The sequence below is a fragment of the Schistocerca piceifrons genome, chromosome 3, assembly GCF_021461385.2.
Source record: "Schistocerca piceifrons isolate TAMUIC-IGC-003096 chromosome 3, iqSchPice1.1, whole genome shotgun sequence".
Lineage (NCBI taxonomy): Eukaryota > Metazoa > Arthropoda > Insecta > Orthoptera > Acrididae > Schistocerca > Schistocerca piceifrons.
Window position 1 is genome coordinate 551,014,081 of NC_060140.1, and position 24,324 is coordinate 551,038,404.

At 38.1% G+C, this 24,324-nt stretch overlaps 1 protein-coding gene across 4 annotated transcripts in view; it reads left to right on the forward strand.

The window, feature by feature from the left end:
- LOC124790073 (supervillin) overlaps positions 1 to 24,324 on the forward strand; it is a 471,354-nt gene that overhangs the window by 40,144 nt on the left and 406,886 nt on the right. For 2 of the 4 annotated variants that reach the window (XM_047257637.1, XM_047257638.1), the window contains exons 4-5: positions 15,689 to 16,040; positions 20,008 to 20,194. In XM_047257637.1, coding sequence (XP_047113593.1) covers positions 15,689 to 16,040; positions 20,008 to 20,194 — 539 coding nt within the window. Of the gene's footprint in view, positions 1 to 15,127; positions 15,401 to 15,688; positions 16,041 to 20,007; positions 20,195 to 24,324 lie in introns of those variants that run through there. The other 2 variants (XM_047257639.1, XM_047257640.1) reach the window with 2 other exon arrangements.

Consider the following 24,324-nt stretch of genomic DNA (forward strand, 5'->3'; position numbering starts at 1 on the left):
TTTACTGTCGCACCTAGTGTATCCATCATCACCTCCCTATCAGATTCTTCATTCTGAAGCTTTTCAGCATGCCACACAGACTGTGCCCACGCTACAGGTGGGATGTTGTCTGTTGCATCATTGTCTGTTGCATCATTGTCTGTTGCATCATTGTCTGTTGCATCATTGTCTGTTGCATCATTGTCTGTTGCATCATTGTCTGTTGCATCATTGTCTGTTGCATCATTGTCTGTTGCATCATTGTCTGTTGCATCATTGTCTGTTGCATCATTGTCTGTTGCATCATTGTCTGTTGCATCATTGTCTGTTGCATCATTGTCTGTTGCATCATTGTCTGTTGCATCATTGTCTGTTGCATCATTGTCTGTTGCATCATTGTCTGTTGCATCATTGTCTGTTGCATCATTGTCTGTTGCATCATTGTCTGTTGCATCATTGTCTGTTGCATCATTGTCTGTTGCATCATTGTCTGTTGCATCATTGTCTGTTGCATCATTGTCTGTTGCATCATTGTCTGTTGCATCATTGTCTGTTGCATCATTGTCTGTTGCATCATTGTCTGTTGCATCATTGTCTGTTGCATCATTGTCTGTTGCATCATTGTCTGTTGCATCATTGTCTGTTGCATCATTGTCTGTTGCATCATTGTCTGTTGCATCATTGTCTGTTGCATCATTGTCTGTTGCACCATTGTCTGTTGCATCATTGTCTGTTGCACCATTGTCTGTTGCACCATTGTCTGTTGCACCATTGTCTGTTGCACCATTGTCTGTTGCACCATTGTCTGTTGCACCATTGTCTGTTGCACCATTGTCTGTTGCACCATTGTCTGTTGCACCATTGTCTGTTGCACCATTGTCTGTTGCACCATTGTCTGTTGCACCATTGTCTGTTGCACCATTGTCTGTTGCACCATTGTCTGTTGCACCATTGTCTGTTGCACCATTGTCTGTTGCACCATTGTCTGTTGCACCATTGTCTGTTGCACCATTGTCTGTTGCACCATTGTCTGTTGCACCATTGTCTGTTGCACCATTGTCTGTTGCACCATTGTCTGTTGCACCATTGTCTGTTGCACCATTGTCTGTTGCACCATTGTCTGTTGCACCATTGTCTGTTGCACCATTGTCTGTTGCATCATTGTCTGTTGCATCATTGTCTGTTGCATCATTGTCTGTTGCATCATGCACAAGTGATTCACTGTAGGTTATCTTGAATGGATTTTTCCCCCACCCACATAGCCTTAAAACCCTTTGCCCAAATTAATTCCATGGGGCTACAATGACAGTGACATGTGGGTAAACGCAAAACTGTGTGATCCCATTCACATGCAAGGAAGTCAAGTTAGAACATTCCGTCACGTGACTTGTGCAGTGTAAATTAACTAGCTGAAGGAGATCGGCATGAGTCTGGTTTATACAGAGCTTAATATTTTTATTTTTAAGCTGGGGAAAAAAATCTGCTTTTCTGGTGTTTGTACTTGATGTTTTCTCTATAACAGTTGGATTATATCTGGCAATGACCGACTTCGAAGCAAGGTATGACAAGAATTGTGAATCATGTCATGAAACTGACAGCGTTCATTGCCAAATGGTAATCACTGCTGTTTTTCTTGAACATAAGTACAAGTTTATTCTTAGAAATAAAACCAGAAGAAGAGTCAACATGTGGAACAATTATGTGAGAACCTATCCCTATGAGAACATTAAAACTGCTAGTACCATCACTCATTTTCCAGCAGATTTTCTTGGAATGATTCTGGTTGCCCCTTGTTTCATCAAGATAATACACCATTGAACTACCTCCTTATCTTGTATCGTGAATCTTTATATGGGATATAGTTCATGCTGCACCTAGGTCACTTCTTTGAACTAAAAATTCTCTTCTTAACATATGTTGAACCAACATTTTTTAAAATTCTTCGCCTTGATGAAGTGCTTACCATTGAAGCCTGCATAACTGTAACACGTTCTTGTTATTTTGGCCATTCATCATTCACGTGGAGCACTTTGAAACATCGTTGTTAAAACTATCCATTTGTGTTACAGGTTCCTTGCGATTTCGATGCTTTCCAGGTGACAAACCAACTGTTTCTATGGTTCCTACAGCTCTGACACTTCTTGACAATTCTCTTTACAGTTCTCTTGCTGACACTACACAGTTCTGGAGTCTGTTCTTGTGTTTTCCAATGTCAACAGTAGGAGACCTGCTTTCAAATTCACATTTGAAAAAGTTATAAATGCGTAAATAATCTTCCTCGCCTGCTTGTGAAGCACTTCACGTTTATTGCCGTCACCTGACTTTCTTTGAATCGCACTTAAACATTTACAAGATACACATTCACAGCTCTACTGCTGCAAGGAGAGAGGAGAAAAAAAGGAAAGAAAAGGAAAGGAAAAAAATTGATAGTTGAGTGAATAATTTGGTTGTCGAAGTGCGGCAACAGTGCAGCATGTAGGACAGAGATTCTCATGTGCTAGCTGTAACTCTATACTAGAATGAATATTATTGGCTGCCAGTGGCTAGTGGAGGAGGGATGTGGAGAACAGCTGAAAATTGGGCTGCCGTCTTACATGACATGAACAATAACGTCTGCGATCTGGTGGTGATCTGAACGGCCGAGGCTAGCAGGAGTGTCGCTTATATTCTCTTCTTCTCTTGGCACAGTGCGGTCCAGTTCCGCACACCATTGGCTGCCGTTTCCTCACCACTTTCTCTGCTCTTGCAATCCACATCTTCGATCCGGCACATGTGGTTATGCCAGAACATAAAGTGGTACGAGTTGCTCTGCTATGAATAGGTGCATCATAATTTTTACTTGTGATTGTTTCTGCTTTACAATGATTGGATTTTTGCTGGTTAACTGTGTTTATTGCAAAAATATTTAATTTATTTTAAAGTATTCAGTTCAGTTGCATCCATATCTTGCTGCTTATTTGCAGACAAGTTTTGTTCGAGCATGTTGAATATCATAAAAGTATCAGGACTTCACTTCTGTCCACTATTCAAAACTCCACTAAATCTTCAAATACACAACCAATTAGAAATATTTCCTCTTCGTAATTACTTTCATGTAGTTGATGTTTGTCCGACAGAAAATGTGGACTACGTTCTGCTCTTTATTGTTAAGGAGATAAAGTTGAATATGAAGACTGGTCTATTTGCATTCTTATTATTCATTGCAAATATAGATCATCAACTGATTCAACATCTTTGCTATAAGGTAAGTTGGTAAACGAGGTATAAAATGGTGCTTTTCAGAAAACTTTTTCTTTCTCATACCATTACCTATTACATGTGTTCCTTTGCTGGTTGGAATATCATCATGACTGTCATGTACGAGCAATGCTGCTGTAATTCAGTTGCGTTTTTGTGTCCTCCTTCTTCTTCTTCTTCTTGTTAAAGATTTTTTGTTTTCAGACATACAATAGCAACAAACAAGTATGTGGCTCTTTAAATATTCTCCAATCACAATTAACATCAATGTTCAGCAGATCCTTATCATTACCCATCATATTTCATAATACGTGTATTGAAATGAGGTTTTGTGTGACCTGGCCTCATCTGTGCCACATCAAATTATTTTGTATCTTCATTTTCTTTCCTGTTATTGTTGTGTATCATATGGCATATAAGAGTTTTTGAATCACAATAATAACTACACACACAATTACAAAACTCACTACATATTAACACTTCATCGCAAATCTATGAGTAAAATATTGCAAATGACAATAACTGTAGTTGAATATATAGGTCTTTCATGTAATTTCACTCTGATCATCACTGTCAGCTAATTTTCCAAATGACCATTGAAGGCTAGTGAGAGGCTGGGTTATGCAGTGTGAGCAAGTGTCTGTCATTCAGCATCACAGCAACAAGATGGTTACAGTGATTTTCTTTCTTGTGGAGAGTGTCTGCTCATCTTCCATGATCTGTTCAGTTGTGATTGATAGTTCAAATTGCTTGAGGGTGGGCAAATCTCAGAGATTCTCTTGGATGTGGGACAGTTTTATACATTTGTGGAGAACAGTTTTGTTGCCAGCAGTGTTCCCATTCATTGATGGCATTTATTTCATCTTCAACAAGAAGCCTGGCCATGATAAGAGCGGCATCTTTTTTGCTCCTCAAGAATTATTGGAAAGTCGGGGTTATCGGCAATCTTCTGGTAATGAAGTAGTAGTGTGCTCTTCTATCTGATATTGGGAGGTGGAGTGTGGCTCAAGATAAGTAACCAATATGTGGGAGTAGATTGTATTGACCCACTAACAATGCGCATCTATTAAGTAGTACGTCTGCCTTTTTCACATGTGGACTATTAAGTCAAACAGTGTCACAGTACTTTATTGTTGAGTACAGCAATCAGAGTGTCAGTACTAGAAAAGTGTCTGCTGACACTTGTCAATTAATGCCGCAGAGCATGTGGAGAATGTTGTTTACTTTTGAGCTTAGTGGGTGGTTGCATGGAGTGTTCCTTAAAAGAAAGTTTGATATCAAATGTGATCCCAAGGTAGTTTGGATGCGTGTTCTAATGAAATTTGTTTTCTCAAAATAGCCATCAAGGGCTCTGTGTGCCACTCCATTGGATAGATAAAAACATCCAGTTTCTATTTTGTTTGAGTTTGGTTGTAACCTCCATTTACAGAAGTAATGGCTTACGATGTCTGGATCCGAAGTTCATATTTCTTCAGTTATTTTTAATGTTTTGTGTTGGATAGTTATTGCCCAGTCATCCGCACAGCAAAACTTTCTGGACTGAGTTGGAGGAATATCAGATATTTATAAATTAAACAAGAGAGGAATGAGGATGTATCTGTGCAGCAAGCCACTATTCAATATTTTTGGACAGCTAGTTTCTTTTCCTCCTGTTGTAGTAGATGTCCCTCCAGGTAACCTGCTGTCAATTAGTTTTGGTGTCTGTCTGCATGGAATAAGCTGTAATAATTTACAAAGCAGCCTGTGCCTCCAAGTGTGTTATGTGCTGAAATGAGATCAGCTGAAGTGACCCATGTTTTCTGTTTCATTTGGTGTTGTACTTCAGTGAATGTTCTTAATGACAATACCTGATCGATGCAGTGGGTCAATATCCAATTTTCTCAACAGGAAGGCTCTAAAGGCTCAGTGGCCTAATCTGATTGTACAGAAATCTTTGATTCCACTTACAAATAGTGTGACTGAGGGTAGTTCTGTGGCTGGTCTGATGTCTAGCTAGGTTTGAGTGTGGCTATGGTTTCTGATCGCTTCATTTTTTGTGTACTTGAACCAAATGTCATAATGTCAGAGAGAAATTCTGCCAGCCATAGCTTTGCATAATTCCCACGATGTAAAGTATTTCGGTGTAGATTCCATTACTTCCTGGTGCCTTTCCTAATTTGTCTTAAGACCAACAAAAATTTCTGATACAGATAAAGTTGTTGCTCATGTGTGTGTCTCTTATTGTTGTTTTCTTTTTGGGGGAATCTAACAAACACATTCATCCAGGTTTCTAGCAAATGCTACCAACTTTGTTTTTCTGAAGTTTCATACAGGTTGTGAAAATAATGATAAGAGTGAAGAACTTTTAAAATATCTTAGATACATGGTGTAATTTTGTGATACTGGAATGACCTGTGAAGGCCATGAGTTGACTGGAATTTTGCGTGTATTAATTACTGTTACTTCTCAAATTTTTATTAAAACTTCATGGATGTCACTGAGGTAAGACAGAGAGCATGGATGTTCATTCATGACTGGTGATCATATTTAAGTTCGCACTCCATAAGCACCTTAGTATGTTGCTACTGGCAAGTCAAAGCCAGGAATTTTTCCTTTCTGGTTCATTTGCAGCATGTAATTCCTGAAGAGTGACTACATCATTGTTATAGTTTGATAAAATCTTCATTAAGGCTTGACCTTTGATTTACTTCCACCTTCAATATTGATTTGATAGATAACAGGTCCATAGCTTATAGCTGGAGGCTTCTGAAAAGAACTGTGAGACTCATGTTGTGTGATGAATTCATTTTAGCCAGGATTATCTGGCTGCCTCTGCTTCTCACCTTTAGATATTTATCTTGAAGTGACTGTTCTTTAGTACCACGTAGAGGACACATGACTTAAGGAATGTCATGGATGCATACAGTTGTTGTTGACCTTTTTCTTTCCCAAATGTGGTATAAGAAGATTCCATTCATCAGTGCCCAAGACAGGCTGTTTATGTACTGAAATTTTCTTCACTTATGTTGAAAAGCTCTCTGGTTTTCAGTTGGATGGCAGTGTTTGAATAACCTGCTTTATGTATTTCATTGAGTAAATATTGATAGACAGGGAAAAAATTTTGGGAGATGGACTACTATTTTAGTGTGAATGCTGAAGGCTAAAGGAGCTTGGAAAGCTAAGGCCTGTTAGAGAAAGAAAACCAGAGAACTAGAATAGACATTTGACAGAAATTGTTGTATAAAGGCCTCCTGTAGACTTTAATTTGCATTGTGGTTAGATGTATGCATCATTTTTGCTCTTGCATATTTTATGGTGTAATTTATCCACCCATTCTGGATTATGCCATTGTCCATCTTTTTCTGTTTCATACAATCAAGAAAATTTCTTCTTGATCCATAAACCCTCCACTCGTATGACTATACTTCTAGATCATCCACTCCAGTATGTTTCCCAATAGATTTGTTGGTTTCACCATCTCTCTTAATAATTCCCATCATACACCTGCATTTGTGTTTGTGTAGCCTTTGGATTTAAAGTCTGTTTCTCATTCGCGTAAGTCAGAACTGCTAATGCACTGATTTTGAGCTTCCTTTGTACACACACGTCAGGAACGTGAGCCTATTTAGTGTACCAGAATCAATGTAGACAATTTCTTTCAGCTTTCATTTACTTTGCTATCCACCCTATCAGTTTCTTAAAGCGTCCGAAGTACAAAAACTCATCACTGCTCATTTTTACAGTTTTTTCAGCATATTGACTGTACATTATTTTAGTCTACTTTCAAAGATGCTCTATGATGATGGATGATCTCTTCATCCATTGCTGAAACATATATTCACTAAATGCAAGCAGTATAATATCATTTGGAAAAAGTGGTTTGATTATTTTCTCTTAACACCAACTCCTTTGTTTTCTTGATTTAAGTATCTGAAAACTCTCTCTAATGATGAGAAAAATTTTTGTTATATGGAATCTTGTTGCCAAATTCCTCTTTCAGTTCAGAGCTTATTACTTTCCTGAAGAAATATTCATATAATGGAAGTTATAGCAGTTATGCATACACTTCAGTATAATAATTTAGGCTGAAGCAATAACTTGTTTTGTAGTGGCTGTGGTAAAGACTTTCTTGGTATTTGAGTCAGACTTTCTAAACTATATGAATCCCAAGCAGTATGATAATTCTCACATACTGCACCATTATACAGTTCAGCTCACAATTAGCAAATGGTCCATTGTGCTATATTTATTTCTGTTCCTTTGTTTGGTTCAGTTCTATGTTGTTGGTGATAACTTACTGAATATCTTGTACGTTATGGATATCTCTGTACTTGTGAGGCATAATGATTACAGAGTTTTCCCAGATTTTGAGTACTGTGTTCTCTTGGAGACAGTCTGTAAATAATTTTGTAAATTCTTTTTGTATTAGTTTTCCTCAACTACATCTACATGACTACTCTGGAATTCACATTTAAGTGCTTGGCAGAGGGTTAAATGAACCACAATCACACTATCTCTCTACCATTCCACTCCCGAACAGCGCGCGGGAAAAATGAACACCTAAACCTTTCTGTTCGAGCTCTGATTTCTCTTGTTTTATTTTGATGATCATTCCTACCCATGTAGGTTGGGCTCAACAAAATATTTTCGCATTCGGAAGAGAAAGTTGGTGACTGAAATTTCGTAAATAGATCTCGCTGCGACGAAAAACGTCTTTGCTTTTATGACTTCCATCCCAATTCGCGTATCATATCTGCCACACTGTCTCCCCTATTATGTGATAATGCAAAACGAGCTGCCCTTTTTTTCACCTTTCGATGTCCTCCGTCAGTCCCACCTGGTAAGGATCCCACACCGCGCAGCAATATTCTAACAGAGGACGAACGAGTGTAGTGTAAGCTGTCTCTTTAGTGGACTTGTTGCATCTTCTAAGTATCCTGCCAATGAAACGCAACCTTTGGCTCGCCTTCCCCACAATATTATCTATGTGGTCTTTCCAACTGAAGTTGTTCGTAATTTTAACACCCAGGTACTTAGTTGAATTGACAGCCTTGAGAATTGTACTATTTATCGAGTAATCGAATTCCAACGGATTTCTTTTGGAACTCATGTGGATCACCTCACACTTTTCGTTATTTAGTGTCTACTGCCACCTGCTACACCATACAGCAATCTTTTCTAAATCGCTTTGCAACTGATACTGGTACTGGTCTTCGGATGACCTTACTAGACGGTAAATTACAGCATCATCTGCGGACAACCTAAGAGAACTGCTCAGATTGTCACCCAGGTCATTTATATAGATCAGGAACAGCAGAGGTCCCAGGACGCTTCCCTGGGGAACACCTGATATCACTTCAGTTTTACTCTATGATTTGCCTCAACTTTGACCAAAATCTCTAGGCACCTTACCTTTGCTCTTTGCCCAAGTACCTTTGTTAACAAGTTGTCCCTTTCGTCTGTGGCTGTGGTGCCTGATGAGATTGTGCACTCTGTCTGTTCTGTAGCTCTGAGTTTACTCTGGGTCTTTCGGGTTTGTTAGTACATCCTAGACTATCAACAAGAATCATTATAGAAGGTGCTAACCTTTCAATAGAGCTACCATTTGAGAACTATACTGACACATGATTCAATTTAAGAACGCTATTCTTCTGCGTATTTAGGGAAAAAAATTATATGATAATCTTTTTATGCACTTTTCCATCACGTAAGAAAAGTAGATTTGCTTAAACACAGTGTAATACTCAGTTGGGGAGGTGGCCATCACATTATGTTATGGAAGTTTATTACAATCTTCTGTATCTCCGAGCATAGACATTTATTGTCAATGCACACTTATAGATAAATAATACAAGTAATGATTAAGTAGTCTGATTATGCACAGCTGTAGTGAGTGTACCATAATGCCGTGGTCGAGTTGTGTTGCATCTGTTATGGGCTGATTATCATTAGGGGTTCAGTTCACATGATGTGGTAGTTCGTGAGACTCTGCAGCCTCCATCAATTTTGCAACTGTGTCGGTGTCAATATCCAGCAATAGAGCTCCATAAAACTAAAGTTTCAAGTTAGAAGATAAGAATAAGTAGCTACATGTGGAATTGAGAACAAAAAGTGAGTGATAGAGCAGTTTGAATCTCAACTGATGTGCTTTTGCCGTTGTTTTAAAAATGACAAAATTTTCCATGTGGGTTGTTATTTAATGTGTTAATTCACCATGATCATGATTTTGATCTGTTGCGCCATGCTCGAGCAACAGCACACTGTGAAATACGTCAATGGATATTGTTCCACTAAATTATACAATTGCAGTTGTTACTGCTGTGAAGAATTAATGTTGTCCTGGTAGAAGAGTATGTAGTTTTGTCCATTTTGGTTTGTATTTGAGCTGTGACTTAGTTATGGTCATAAAATATGGAAGAAAAAGCCTATATGCAGTAACAAACTATAGTTTTTATTAGATGCATAATGCGTTTTGAGCCCTGAACACCCCTCATTATGTGCTTAACACTATTACTTGTGTATGTGTAATAGGAGCAGTGGGAATTAGGGTGTACAAGGTAGTTTGATGATACAATTACAATTGAAAATAAATATTTGTGTTGTTTTTTCATGGTTGTAGCATCAATTGAAAAATCAAGTAACTTATTGTCCAACAGAATACAATCTGATATTTCCAATGAAATCTACACAAATAATGACAAAGCACTGATCTACACAAGCATACTGTATTGATGAATGGTGTCACTGAAAGTTGACAACTTGTTTAAGAATAGTAATGTATCATCCTTAACTCGCACAGTAAATATTAACACCCTCAGAAAAGTGTGTAGTGGTGTACAAAAATCACAGTGCAACAGATATATCCTGCCTTACATAAAGGGAAAATAGGAGGAATTTATAAAATACATTAAAAATAATACACTGACGTTTACAGTGTAAACCACCATGAAAAAACAGCTAACCATATTTACCAAAACACACACACACACACACACACACACACACACACACACACACACCATACTCATTATATTTCACACAAAAAGACCTTTTACATCGTTGTTAATATTTGTAGCCGTTCTTCCTTAGTTGCACATCATTTGCATTCATCGTGTAGATAAGAGTAAATATTATCCATGTTTTGCCACTAAAGACTGATTTTGTTTCCAAGGACGCATGTTACACCTATTCGTATTATTCTGATATTAATAGGTGAAACAAAACAAATGTTCAGTTGTAAAAGGTGAGTAGTATTTATTCTCACCTATATTTTAGGACAATTTAATGTAATTGGATTGATAAAATATGTATTCACCAAGCAGCAGCAAGTGAACACACACATAAAAAAAGTTTCAGTATGCAAGCTTTCGGAGCCAGTGGTCCCTTCTTCTGGCAGAAGGTTTGAAGGAGGTGGACTGGAAAGGTTTAGGTAAAGGATTAGAGTTCAGAAAACTCGTGCAGAACCCCAAATCAGAGGAGATTTACTGGACAGGATGGGAAGGAAAGACCGATTGTTGGGGACTGCACCAGATGAGATTTGAAAATCTGTGAGCTTGAAGGCGGAAGACGGGGTAATATGAAAGGTAGAGATTACTGTTAAAACATTGTGCATGAGTTAATTGGAGTGAAAAGCTAAGTGCATTGTATGTAAGAGAGGTGGGATGGGGATGGCGAAAAACAGACAGGTCAGAAAATGAAAGGTGTAGAAAACTGAAACAGACCGAAGAAAGTAGTAGTTACTGTGAAGAAAAGCGGAGACAGAAGAAATTAATGTAAATTAAGGCCAGGTGGGTGGCGAGAACCAAGGACATGTTGTAACGTTAGTTTCCACATGCGGAGTTCTGAGAAACTGGTGTCTGGGGGAAGGACCCAGGTCGCGCATGTGGTGAACCAGGCACTAAGGTCACGACTGTCGTGTTGTAGAATGTGCTGTGTGACAGGATATTGTATGTTACTGGTATGCACACTCTGCCTATGCCCATTCATCCTAACTGGTAACTTGTTGGTAGTCATGCCGATGTAAAAGGCCCAACAATGTTCACATAAGAGCCAGTGTATGATGTGTCATTTCCCAGGTGGCTCTCCCTTTGATAGTATATGTTTTGCCAGTTACAAGGCTGGCATAGGTGGTAAGAGTGTGCATAGGACAAGCCTTGCAGCAGGGACTGTAACAGGGTTAGGAGCAATAGGGAAGGCAGATGGGTGCAGAAGGAGAATAGGGTCTGACAAGAACATATGTTAAAGACCTGGGTAATAATGAATGACAAGTGGTTTTTTGGAAGGGTCAGTTGTACTAGGATTGGTGTGTTATGGCTGTGGAAATCCACTTTTGCACTAAGCTGGTGAAGTAATTACATCCAGTGAGGACTGAGGTGAAAATAGTGGTTTATTGCTGTAAGGAGTCAGCATCCAAACAAATAAGTTTACTTCAAATGCCAAGGCTGTATGGTAGGGAACGTATGATATGGAAAGGATGACTACTGTCAAAATGTAAGTAGTGTTGCTTGTTGGTGAGTTTAATGTGGTCGGAAGTGGGTAGCTGGCCTTAAGATCAACTTCAAGGAAAGTGGCATGGGATTCGGAATAGGACCATGCGAAATTTAAATGGGATTTAGAGATTCTATGAGTTTTTCGAAAAAAGTATTTTGAATAAACAAAATATTTTAATTACTGTAAAGGACTCACTGCTTCCAGAGAAGAGAGGTCTAACTATTCAAACAATAAACTTAGTCACCTTGTAAATCTATCAAAAACTGTCATCCGAACTGTTGTCACTTCTTCGAATAGAGACATGCAATATCTTTTTATTCAGTTATTCAATGACATGTTAATATTTTTTGTAATGGATCCTGGTTTTAAAAATGTTGTTATTTGTAAACACATAAATGTTGTATGCAAGAACTGTGTTTTACGGTCTAAATTACACCTGCCCCAGGTCTGTCCCAACTAATACTAGTAATAGATACTATTAATTCTTGTATGGATGTTGGTTAGTCATTGTTATTTCATTGTTAAACTAACCAGTACACATATGTAATAAGGGTAGAATGAACATAATTTAGGGGCAAAGGTAACAACCCACTGAGTAGTAGAGGTTAATAAAAGCTGAACTTGTAACAGAAAGCATGGTTTGTTTCCTTCTGTGCAAAAGAGCTTTCATTAAAGCATAATAGAATGAAATTATTCAATAATCTTGTAGGAATCCTATATGTACAGTGACCATTCATACCTTTTCATCTAGAAAGAAGTCTTTGCTTTCTGTGGTATATGTTTCACTAGTCTTTGTCATCACTGTGGTTGATATTTGGACTACAGAGTGCAGTGATTAAATGAAGATTCATACATGATCATGAATCTTCAGAGTCATATATGTTGCATCTTACCGTTTACAGATTCTGTGCTGAAATTTTGCTCTGCTGTTAGAAACAGTTGTATATGAAACACACCTCCTTCTGTATTTAGTTTCTTATCTGTGTGTCAGAATGTACAGTCTTATTCAGAATGATCTAGATACTTTCAAGTGGCTGCAAAAAAATGTTTTACTGAGGTGAGGTATTATATGGTTATAAGTGTGGAAACAGCAACTCAAGAAGAATTTTTTGTTACTATGATATACAGCAACAAGACTGCTAGACCAGTGGGAGTGGAAGTTTGCATGAATGAAGTCGTGGAAGCATGAGTTCGCAATCACATATCAATTTAGAACTGTTTGCGCAAGTGTCTCTCACCATATGTAATGGCTTGGAGCAGCTGAATCAGATAAGTCATGGACTGAGCAAAGGTTGGAAATTTGTACGGGCATTGATAACCGTGCAGTTGAGCGCCCCACAAAACCAAAACATATCAAACATCATCATGAATCAGATACGGTTTCCTTTGAAAGGAGTTTTTCAGTGCAATCCAAACAGTTGGGTTTGGAATTCCTAGGTCCCAACTTGTATGAGGTGTTGACTTTTGTGGACTTCTAAAGAACGTTTCCTTGATCCATTCAGACAGTTCCTGAGATGTCAGTTGCAAAACTCTGATTTTGTATTTTTAAAGGTGGAACCTTGGTAAATGAGCCCCAGAATTTCTGATGCACTGTGGTGCCAGACTACTCTTGCAGAACTCCATCATACCATTGGTCTAGCAGCCATGTTGATGGAAGTCACCGTAGCTAAAAAAAAAAAGACTGTTTGAATTGCTGCTTCCATACACACAACCATATAATACTTTACCTCAATATAAACATTTCTTACAGTTTCTTGAATGTGTCTTAATCATTTTGAATAACCCTGTATCGACACTTGCAATATGAAGAGGGAATGGTGGTGTCCTTTCTGCTCATCTTTTACAAAAATCATAATCTTGTGATGAACTTTGTCTTAAATGGAAAAAGATATTGAGTTTAATTGTTTCTTAGACCAGGTGTATAATTATTTAAACTTTTTGGTGAAACTTAGCCCAAAAATTTAAATCTTAGCCATCAGTGTGATTTTTCATAACAAATGTCATATTCATATTTTCAGATTTAGGACCCTTCTTACACATCTATAAATCTTTAGAAGTATGTTGTGGGTGAAGGTTAACAACAGTTAATGAAAATTGTAGTTCTTAAAATTTTTTATGTCGGTCATAATGAACCACACCACTCAGAATGTGTTGGTATTGCTAAGATTATGCTGCAAAATATTTTCAGGTTCCACATCCTACTTATGTCATTACTGGTACCTATTTAAAAAGTATTTTGCTAACAAAGGTTAACAACAATTACTTTATGTGTGCGCGTGCGCGAGCCTGCGCATGGGCGGGCAGGCAGGCAAGCAGGCAGGCGTGTGTGCCTGCATGTGGTGGGCATGAGGTACTCTCTTGGTAGTACACATTATGGAAAATATATCGGTTTTGCTAGAGTTAATGTTCTCAATTCTCACTGCTTACTTCTTATCATAAGTTTGCCACATTGAACAATTAAATGTTAAAGATTTTTATATACATTGTTATAAAGTTGTTGAGAAAGTAGTAACAAACATTCATGATGGAAGGTGCATATATTTTAACTGGGGCAAATGGAAGGCAATGACAGTGAAAATACATAAAGTGTCAGTACAATAATTATGAAGCTGAGATCGTGGTGAGAAGATACTCATTATGAAAGCAGAAAGAATGAAAATAAGTAATAGAATAAATGGTGGTCTGATTCATGATAGTTTTGTGGCCTTATGTAATGGAAGAGTATGTAGAATTAATTCATTCCATCCTGAAAATGTTTTACTGTGCAGATAAAATTATCATAAGCCTTGCTCAAAAAGTTTCAGTGACTTAACTAGAAATTCAGATGTTTTGGAATCATTATTCTATAGGCATCAAATCTATGTGCAAAGTAAATGCCAGTTTACTAAAGCTTCTTAATTGGATGCAAATGCAAAATTTTGCAGTGTCAGCATTCTGATTTCTTTCTGCTTTCAGTGAGCTTTATTTATTTATTTATTATGCATGGTTTCAGTGGAAGCATAATTTCAGAGAAAATACATCAATAGCAGATGTCTCTTTTGAAGTACTTAACAGCCCATAATTTGATGTCTCTTTCAGATGATCCAGTCAGAAGGTACTTAAAGTAACTGTAGCACTAAATTTGAAAGACATCTCGGATGTGAACTTATCTTAAGGCTTATTACAGAAATTACGTGACTGCAAAAAAAGTAGATATTAAGTACAGAGATGGTGTTTTAGATATTTCCATTGTTCAGCATTAATTTGTAAAGTGATCATAGGAAATTACTTAGATTCAGTTTAGGTGAAAATTTTGCTGCTCCTCTGCCAAAAGTGCTGAGATTTGTTTAGCTGCTTGGGTTGCCTGCCAAGTCTAATTTTAGCTCACTTCCATCTTCTGCATGACGCACTGGCCCAGCCTGCTCTGCTCCAGCTGCCAGTGCTGGCAGCTGTTGACTGCTCTCCTCTCCTCTGCTCTGTTCACCTCTGTGGAAGCAGCCTGTGTGGTGGGGGCAGTCACCTGTATTTGTTTACATTGCCTCCGTCTGTCCAGCATTTTGTGCAAGTATGCACAAATATGTGATTAGCAAAACTGGTGAAGCTAACAAGTTTGTGCTCTGAAGTTGTTGAAGTCATTACTTCTGGCAACATTGTGTTGTAACCTAACAACTTATTACAAGTGGGTCACTTCCTGTTATGGCTGAAGGCTTTGGAGTGAACTGATAATTTAGAGAAGGTATATATGTATGTACACACACACACACACACACACACACACACACACACACACACACACACACACACACACACAAAGAAAGAGAGAGAGAGAGAGAGAGAGAGAGAGAGGGAGAGAGGGGGGGGCTGCAGTACCTTTTAATATTTGAGATGTTTTTTGTAACAGTGTTACGTGTATGTTCTGATCTCGGCATGAGCTTGCTATGAAAAAGGCCTGGAAGTCAGAACACCTGTTACATCTTTTGTTGCATATATTTACCATGTAATATTTTGTTTAACTTTCTCACAGGTTGGCATCTGCCCATGATTTCCACAGAAGTCTGGCAGGAAGGGGTCCATCATCCAGACCAAATGAGCTAGTACAGGTAAATGGGGATAAAGTGAGCAGCAGTACAGATGAAAGCCCAAGTGCAGATACATCTGTACCTGACTCTCTAGATGACACTCTTGCAAGTACCCCTTCTCCAGCTGCTGAAAGTGACAAGCATTTGCAACATACTCTCTCACCTTCACCCACTATGGAAGGAAGACAGAATAGTAAAGTAGCAGAGGAAAATGAAGAAAAGATGAGCAGCGAAGGAGCTTCTCTGACAAAAAGCTGCAGTGTGTCTGCCATGGCATCGTTGTTTGCAAGAAAGCAGGTAAACAGTTTAAAAAAATTATCCATTATTTAAATAAACAAGATACAGTTGCAGTGATATTTAAATGCATTTAACTTGGTGTAGTTTTTCAGCAGTTCTCTGAGATATGGTATTGAAAATATTTATATGAAAAAAAGAGACATTTCAGCAAATGATTCGTTATGGGCCTGACACTTACATGACACTGAAATTCACAGAAGTATTTTAATTCTGTACTCGTGTTTTTCAGCAGTAGTCTATATTGTGGAAAATAATTTCAGGAAGGAAGGGTAGGATACAAAATGAATTGTAACTGGAGAATCTAATTACATTTAATGCCCATTGCAGTATAAAATGTGAGACATTACCCATACATAAGAAATAGTAAGAAGAAAATTTATGACAATTAAAATTTTTTGAAGGCCTTATTCTGTAACCAGGGAAATAACAAAGATTCTTCAAAGTAAAAGTTCATGTGTGCTTTGACAGTAGCTCTAATGAGACACTAAAAGTCTGACTATGATGTTTAATGTTCTTTGCCACACATTTGTAAAATGTAATATTGTTACAGTTAAGATTTGCAAAAGGCAGTGCTCCTGAGAAAACTAATTTATTATTTATTATTATTTGTTTAATGCACAGTGATATTTTTAAATGATAAAATAAAAGGCAGATGGAATGTTCTAAAACTCCCCCAAATCATATGGTTATTTCTGTGATAATATTCTGTCAGAGTGCTTATTTTTTGCGGACTATATGGTTCAGCATGTGGTGAAGTTACTATTCAAAATTTGAGCCATCTTGAACCTGTATTTATCACTTTTTGTGAGTGATTGCCTACTGTTAGCCTGCCACGTACACCCTACTGTTAGCCTGCCACGTACACCTCTGATCAGATTCCAGTCCCTAAGCCTTTTGTGAGAGTTTTTGTTCTTACAAAGAGAAAAGGATGCAGAAAGCGATACTAGGACCATCAGTGTTAAATGTTTTTATTGTTACTTCAGACTGGATGCTTAAGAGTATGATGAATACATTGTTTGGGCTGCTTAAAACCACACCCAAATAATTATTGTAGCAAATTTGCAATAATTCATTAAGGCAGCTTTTTTGAATAACTGAGTATATAATTGCACCTGTTTCATTGTCCACTAACACTATCTTGATGCTCGTACAATTTCCTATAATTTCTAAATATTCTGGAAATATCTGTAACTCTGCATCTGTCATTTTATAATACGAATTTGTGATATTTTCATTAATGTCTCTTGGTTATTCATTGCATTTGTGTTCCATTAAGTTACTGGAGTTTATTATGTAACCATATTGTTTTCATATTTTTGAAAAATTCCAGGGTTAAATGAAAAACTGTTTGGAATTATTGTTAGTGTTTAACAGGCACAGATTGTACGACTGTTGGGTTGCTATTATGTATGTTGCATTTATGAGGGCTTAAGTTGGGGATATGGCACAGCTTTTTACTCTTTGGAGATTTCGCCAAGGAGATAGAATTTTATTAGTGCTTTTTTGAAATGCTTTGTGAATTAAAAAATATATAATTCAGGAATGTGAGCATACATTATCTGTTGATAAATTATTTATTGTATAAAATGCCTTATATAGTGCTTATCTTTTTTTGGGAGTGTTCTGATGTGAATTACATATGATTTTTGAATAGGATTTTTGTTTAAACATTCTAATAGTGTGCATTATCAGGAGTTTTGGGAGTTGACTGCCATGAATGATAATATATACAATAAGCAAGCACAAGAAAAAGTGTAGACCAGTAGTGTTTTAGTTACAGATGACTGTGGTAAAGATTAAACAGCATGAGTGTGTCATGTCTCAACCATTTGGACTGACTTGAAATGTGAATCCAGTAGGTGCCATATTTGTATAAACTGTTTGCATTTCAGGAAACTTTTCACTTGCTACAATATGAACCGTTTTCAGTATGAGGCAGACCAGTTCATCTCTCCCATCAGATAGTTGAGTGCCTATTTTGTGGCCACATAATCACTAAATTATCATATAGAATCTCCAAATATAATGTTTTCTTTAATGCAAAATGCTTTCAACAATTTTGTCGACAAAACATTGTTTCGAAATCTGTTGGAATTCTGGTCATATATAAAGTATGTAGTGATGAGCAATGATAGTGTTTGGATTATAGCACCACTAAAACAGAATTACTTAACATGGTTTCCTGAAATTATTTCACCAAATCAAATGCAGTAAACGTTTTAGAATTTGGATTAAGGATAACTGTAGACATAATTAGTTTGAAAGTAGATACCCTTGATATAACAGAGCAATTGGCATTTCCCCCTGCTTTCCTCTGTCTGATAAGATAACCTCTCTTATTTGACCATACACAATCCAGGGCACTGATGATACTGGTCTTCTGGCACTACTTCTCGCATTCTGCCCAATTTTCAAATATGATGTGGAAATTTTTTTAAATCTAGATATGGATACCAGAGGCTCGATTACATCACAGTTTTTTGCCTGTGTTGTGCAAATGTCATCTCATTTCACGATTGTGATGTGGTCGTTTGTATCAAAATTGGAATCCAAACATACTAGAACCTCCTTTACTAACTTATTGTCTGGTTCGAAATGGTAATGCATAGTCTTGTTTAGTTGTACTGTACCTGTCGTAAAGAATTACATTGTGTTTTTAGTTCTGTAAACAGTTCATATAAACAGAAAAAAGATACCAAAGTACAAGATAGGTCTGTTGGTATCGATGGCATTGACTAGCATTCCTTCACGATTTGATCCCAAAGATTGAGAATTTTCAGAGTCATCCTTCCCACAGAAAAGATCAAATTTATATTAACATTCACCATTTCCAAGCAAAGCCCAAAATTTACATAAAGAGTTAATAAGTTTCCCTTTCAGAAATTCCTTCAGAGAGTGATACCAGTAATATCTGACAATCATTTCTTCGATTGAGATATATTCATAAAAAATCCTCCATTGTGCGTTCTCTTTTCAATGTTAGAAATCCAAAGATTGTGTTAGAGTACCAGCATACTTTACAGCATAGTTAAATACCTTTTCCTTTCTTGCATAACACCACTTGCAACTTGCAACAGAATCAACAATTTGTTAGGACATAGGGAGATAATGCAGTGAAGTTCTGAATATATTTTTATCAGTGACTTGTGTTATTAATAAACATGTTGACTCAAGGAAATGAAACTTAGAACCATTATTTCAGCATTAAGAGCCTCCACATTTTATTCATTGTTTGCAAATGGTCATGTCATGGCCAATGTGTCTGTCCTTTGCCAGCATACTGCCGATGTGCTGCTGGCAGTTCCTGCAGCTATGTATCTCTCTCTCTCTCTCTCTCTCTCTCTCTCTCTCTCTCTCTCTCTCTCTCTCTGTTGCCCACTACTTGTTTGTTGTGCTGTATAAAATAGTCAAAAGCCTTCAGCTTTCCTACCCTTCAACAGTACTGCCCAGTGTTTAGCAGTGAAAGATTTTAAAAAATTATAGCAGAATTGTGACACAGTGTCCTGGGCATTGTGGTGCACTGTCTGGGAATCACTGATCTACAGAATCAAGTGTTTTGACTTCTAAGCACAAAAGGCCACTAGAGTCGGATTTCTTTCTAATTCCATTAGAGCTCAGTTCATTAGATGAAATATTGCTTTCTCCGTAGAGGATCATTTACAGAAGACAAACTGAACAGTTTTTAAGAGGTTATTGTCGGATAAGTGGCTGAATATTCTGTTATAAACTACTGTCTCACACGTTTGGAAATGGGGGAAGGAGGAAGATATGTGTATAACTAGCACTTCCGTATTCCCCATTTAGGTGTTACTGTTGCACATTTCAGTCTTCAAGAATATACACCTTGACTTGTCTACTGATTACATTGTCAACTCAGTCCCTTTGCCATATGTACACTTGTTTGGAGTCCCATTGTCAATACAAGGAAGTTTGTGTCTGATGTTCTGTACAATTGTGGATTCTACAGGAGGATGCAAGCCGTGCTGGGAATTCGGGAGTATCTCGGTACAGAGAAAGACGGCGCTTGTGGGCTGGAGAATCACGTGTCGCAACACAGCCTGTTACACAAGTGGAGGTTGAGGAAGCAGTACGTCTTAACAGTCAACAGTCTGCACAGTCTGATGCTCCGGCGGTATCTTCCTCAGCTGCTGACGGTGAGAAAGAAGAGTTCATATGAAGTATTTAACACCATGACTTTTTTATATACTTAACTTATGTACATATTTCACCAGTGGAAAAAATTTTTCCTATGTATGTGTAATGCTTTTATGTCTAATTATCTAAATGTTGCTAGACAATTTCTGGTAGTTTTTGGTTCTTACTTGGCTTTTGCCAGATTGTAACTTTGTGGTAGTTCCTCATAAGTTGTGGATATCAGAAACTTCCATGTTCCAGCTACTTATGTTTGTCTTCTGAATGTTATTGCATGCATTTTCTGTTGAATTTAAATTCTTAATACTTGTCATTCACACAGTAACTAATTTCAGATGTTGTATAATACGACAGCATGGGCAAAAAAGGGAAGGGTGATAGTTACCTGGTTTATGCATTTGGCTATTCTTCCTCTTCCTTTTATTGTTAGTGGCTTTAAATTGCAACAAATAAGTGTGTGCGCGTGCGTGTGTGTACATGCATCATTAATTTCACTGCCCTAATGGGGCCACCATCAGAAAAATTTCCTGACTATTGAGAAAGATTAGTATTTCATCCATATTCAACAACTGTAGTTGTATATAATGAAATAACAAGCAATCATTGGTTTTGGGCACTTGGTGCCCTTCTTCAGAAGGTTATACCTATCATTATTTGCGAGTGTCAACAATAAAGGAGCAGTAAGTAATACAAAACTTATTGCATTAATTGATTCAGTATTGTATTACTTACTGCTCCTGTATATTTTTTAGGCATTTTGCTGTATTCTTTTTGTTGAGACTCACAAATGTTGCAATAGGCATATCATTTTGAAGAAGGGCACGGCATTAAGTGCCTGAAATCAGTAAAGAAATTAAACTTCTGTGAAGCAACTGTGTGTGTGTGTGTGTGTGTGTGTGTGTGTGTGTGTGTGTGTGTGTGTATATATATATATATATATATATATATATATATATATAAAAAGAAAGATGATGAAACTTACCAAACAAAAGCGCTGGCAGGTCGATAGACACACAAACAAACACAAACATACACACAAAATTCTAGCTTTCGCAACCAATGGTTGCCTCGTCAGGAAAGAGGGAAGGAGAAGGAAAGACAAAAGGATATGGGTTTTAAGGGAGAGGGTAAGGAGTCATTCCAATCCCGGGAGCGGAAAGACTTACCTTAGGGGGAAAAAGGGACAGGTATACACTCGCACACACACATATCCATCCACACATACACAGACACAAGCAGACATCTGTAAAGGCAAAGAGTTTGGGCCTTTACAGATGTCTGCTTGTGTCTGTGTATGTGTGGATGGATATGTGTGTGTGCGTGTGTGTACCTGTCCCTTTTTCCCCCTAAGGTAAGTCTTTCCGCTCCCGGGATTGGAATGACTCCTTACCCTCTCCCTTAAAACCCATATCCTTTTGTCTTTCCTTCTCCTTCCCTCTTTCCTGACGAGGCAACCATTGGTTGCGAAAGCTAGAATTTTGTGTGTATGTTTGTGTTTGTTTGTGTGTCTATCGACCTGCCAGCGCTTTTGTTTGGTAAGTTTCATCATCTTTCTTTTTAGATATATTTTTCCCACGTGGAATGTTTCCCTCTATTATATTCATATATATATATATATATAGTGTGATTGCTGAAGGGGGAAAAACCTGGAACAAGTTGGTATTGCAGATACCACAGTTGCAAACAGGGATGTGTTCTGATGTTTAATTCATGGTAGTTGCAGATGGGATGGGATAAGAACACAGAAGACAGACCTGGCTACTGTTGGCAGACAGAAAGAAGACCTTCATAGAGGGCCATAAAATATTAAGTTGGGGCATAAGTTTGTTGCATTTTGATGTTCCAGCTGCTATGGGTTTATTTATAGATTGTCAGTTTTTATTTGTAATTAATAGTTACTAATTCAGTTTACATGTTGTCATTTTGTCATTTGGAGATAGTGAGTGGAGCTGTGGACATAGAAAATCTAGCGCCAAGTTTAGAAATTTGAACATTTCTGACATATTCTTCTGTTTGAGTTCAGTAGAGGGGTGACAGCAGTAGATGCAGCAAGAAACATTTGTACTATGTATGGCAATAATGTCATTGGACAGGGCACAGCAAAAATATTGTTTTCTAATTTTGAGAGGATCATTTCAACTTCAGTGATTATGTACATTCAGGAAGACCTTTGGAGTTCGATGAAGACCGTTTAAATCCATAAATCCAGAATAAAGTGCATCAGCCACCATTGTGCGACGGTTGCACACAATGGGAAAGGTTTGAAAATTGGGTACCTCATGCTCTAAGTCAAACTCACAGAAATCGATTGGTGCCCATATGTGCATCTCTGCTTGCTCATCGTACATTGGTTCATGAACAACACTTACCATTCCTATTCTGGTGACAAGAAATGGTGTCTTTATGCTAACATAAGTAGAAGAAAGGAATGGTTGAGCCCAAAGAAAGCAGCAACTGCCCATAAAAAGACATGCATGCATTCACAAAAGATAAAGTTATGCATCTGATGGAACAGCGATGATTTGGTTTACTACAAACTGCTTCTCTGAGTTGTAACCATCACTGCCGACATTTATTGTCAGCAACTGAGACATCTTGCAGACACAGTCCAAGAGCAATGGGCAGGAAGACTGGGAATTGCTGCTACTTCACAAAAATGCCCACCCGCATTTTGCTTGACTGACAAAAAACACTATTTGAGAGTTGGGTTGGAAAGTCATAAGACACTCGCATAATTTCCCTAATCTTGCACCCTCATATTTTCATGTCTTCCACTCTTTATAGAGCATCCTTCAAGGAATTTCCTTTCCAGAACAAAATGGTTTCTACAGTCATAGAATTGAAAAGTTAGGCCAGCATTGGCAGACCATTGTTAATTGTGAAGGAGAATAAATTACTGGAGACTAAAGTCTGTTATGTGTATCTGATGTATTCATTAAACTTATGGAAAAAAGCTACGAACTTGTGCTCCAATCCAATACTAGTGGGAGAACTACACCTAATTGTAGAAAATTGTTATGATTATTAGCACATACCATATGGGGTTGTTCCCCCCTGCGGGATTGGGTGTTAAAATAGGCCTCAGTTATTCCTGCCTGCCGTAAGAGGCAAAGAAAGGGAGTCTGAAATGTTTCAGCCTTTCTGTGATGGTTCCCTATAGGGTCTGACCTCCATTCTTCAAAATTTTTCCAAAGAGCGAGTCAGTTGGGGATGGGTGCATGATGTAGTATCTTGTGTCCATCCTGCACTGTGACTTTTAGCACACTTAATCATCATGGATGTGCAACTCTGTTCATTCTCCAGCCATTGGGTGAGGACACCTTCCTGGGTGTGTTTCCTCCATCCACAGTGCGGTGTCATTTTCTGCGCCGATGTTGATAATGGACTTGATTGCACCTGACATCCACCGCGGTAGCCAGTGCGTTGTGACGAGGTCGCCATGTACCCTGACTACACAGGGATCGCCCTGCTGATGCCTGTGCCGTTAACTCCCTGTGTATGCCAAGGAGTAGACGTCTGTCTGCCTGGAGCATCAGGACTCCCGGCAACAGCCATCCTGCTATTTAATGCAAGGAAGTAAGAACACCAAATTGTTCCTTGCCCTGGCTACGCCTTGGGAGGAAAGCCAGGCTAAGGATAGAAGCAAACCTTATTCGCCCCAGTACCTCTTATGTATAAGAGCTGATGGTGAATCCTTAATGTCGATGAACCCTCAGGTTTTTATAGAGCATTAGAGGGCAAGTTTAGGGAGCTGGAGGGATTGTCCAAAATGTGATCTGGATCAGTCCTGTGCCCAGCCACGGGCATTAATTGCCTGTGCCTAGGTGGGAGATGTTTCTGTTTCCCCATGCCAGGGTATTATAGTCCACAGGAACCTTTTTTACAGTCCAGTGACTAGGTGAGTGCCAACTTAGAGTGGACGAGGTGTTTATTTCATTCGGTGCATCCATAGGGGTCTGCAGGATAATCAGATTGCCACAGTTGCATTCATAGGGGCCCACAGGATAATGAGATTGCCACCAGTGCCTTCATCTTGGCCTTCGATGGCGACACATTAACTGAGAAAGTCAAGGTGATGGTATACCAATGCAATGTAAAGCCATATATATCTCCCCCAATGTAGTACTTTAAG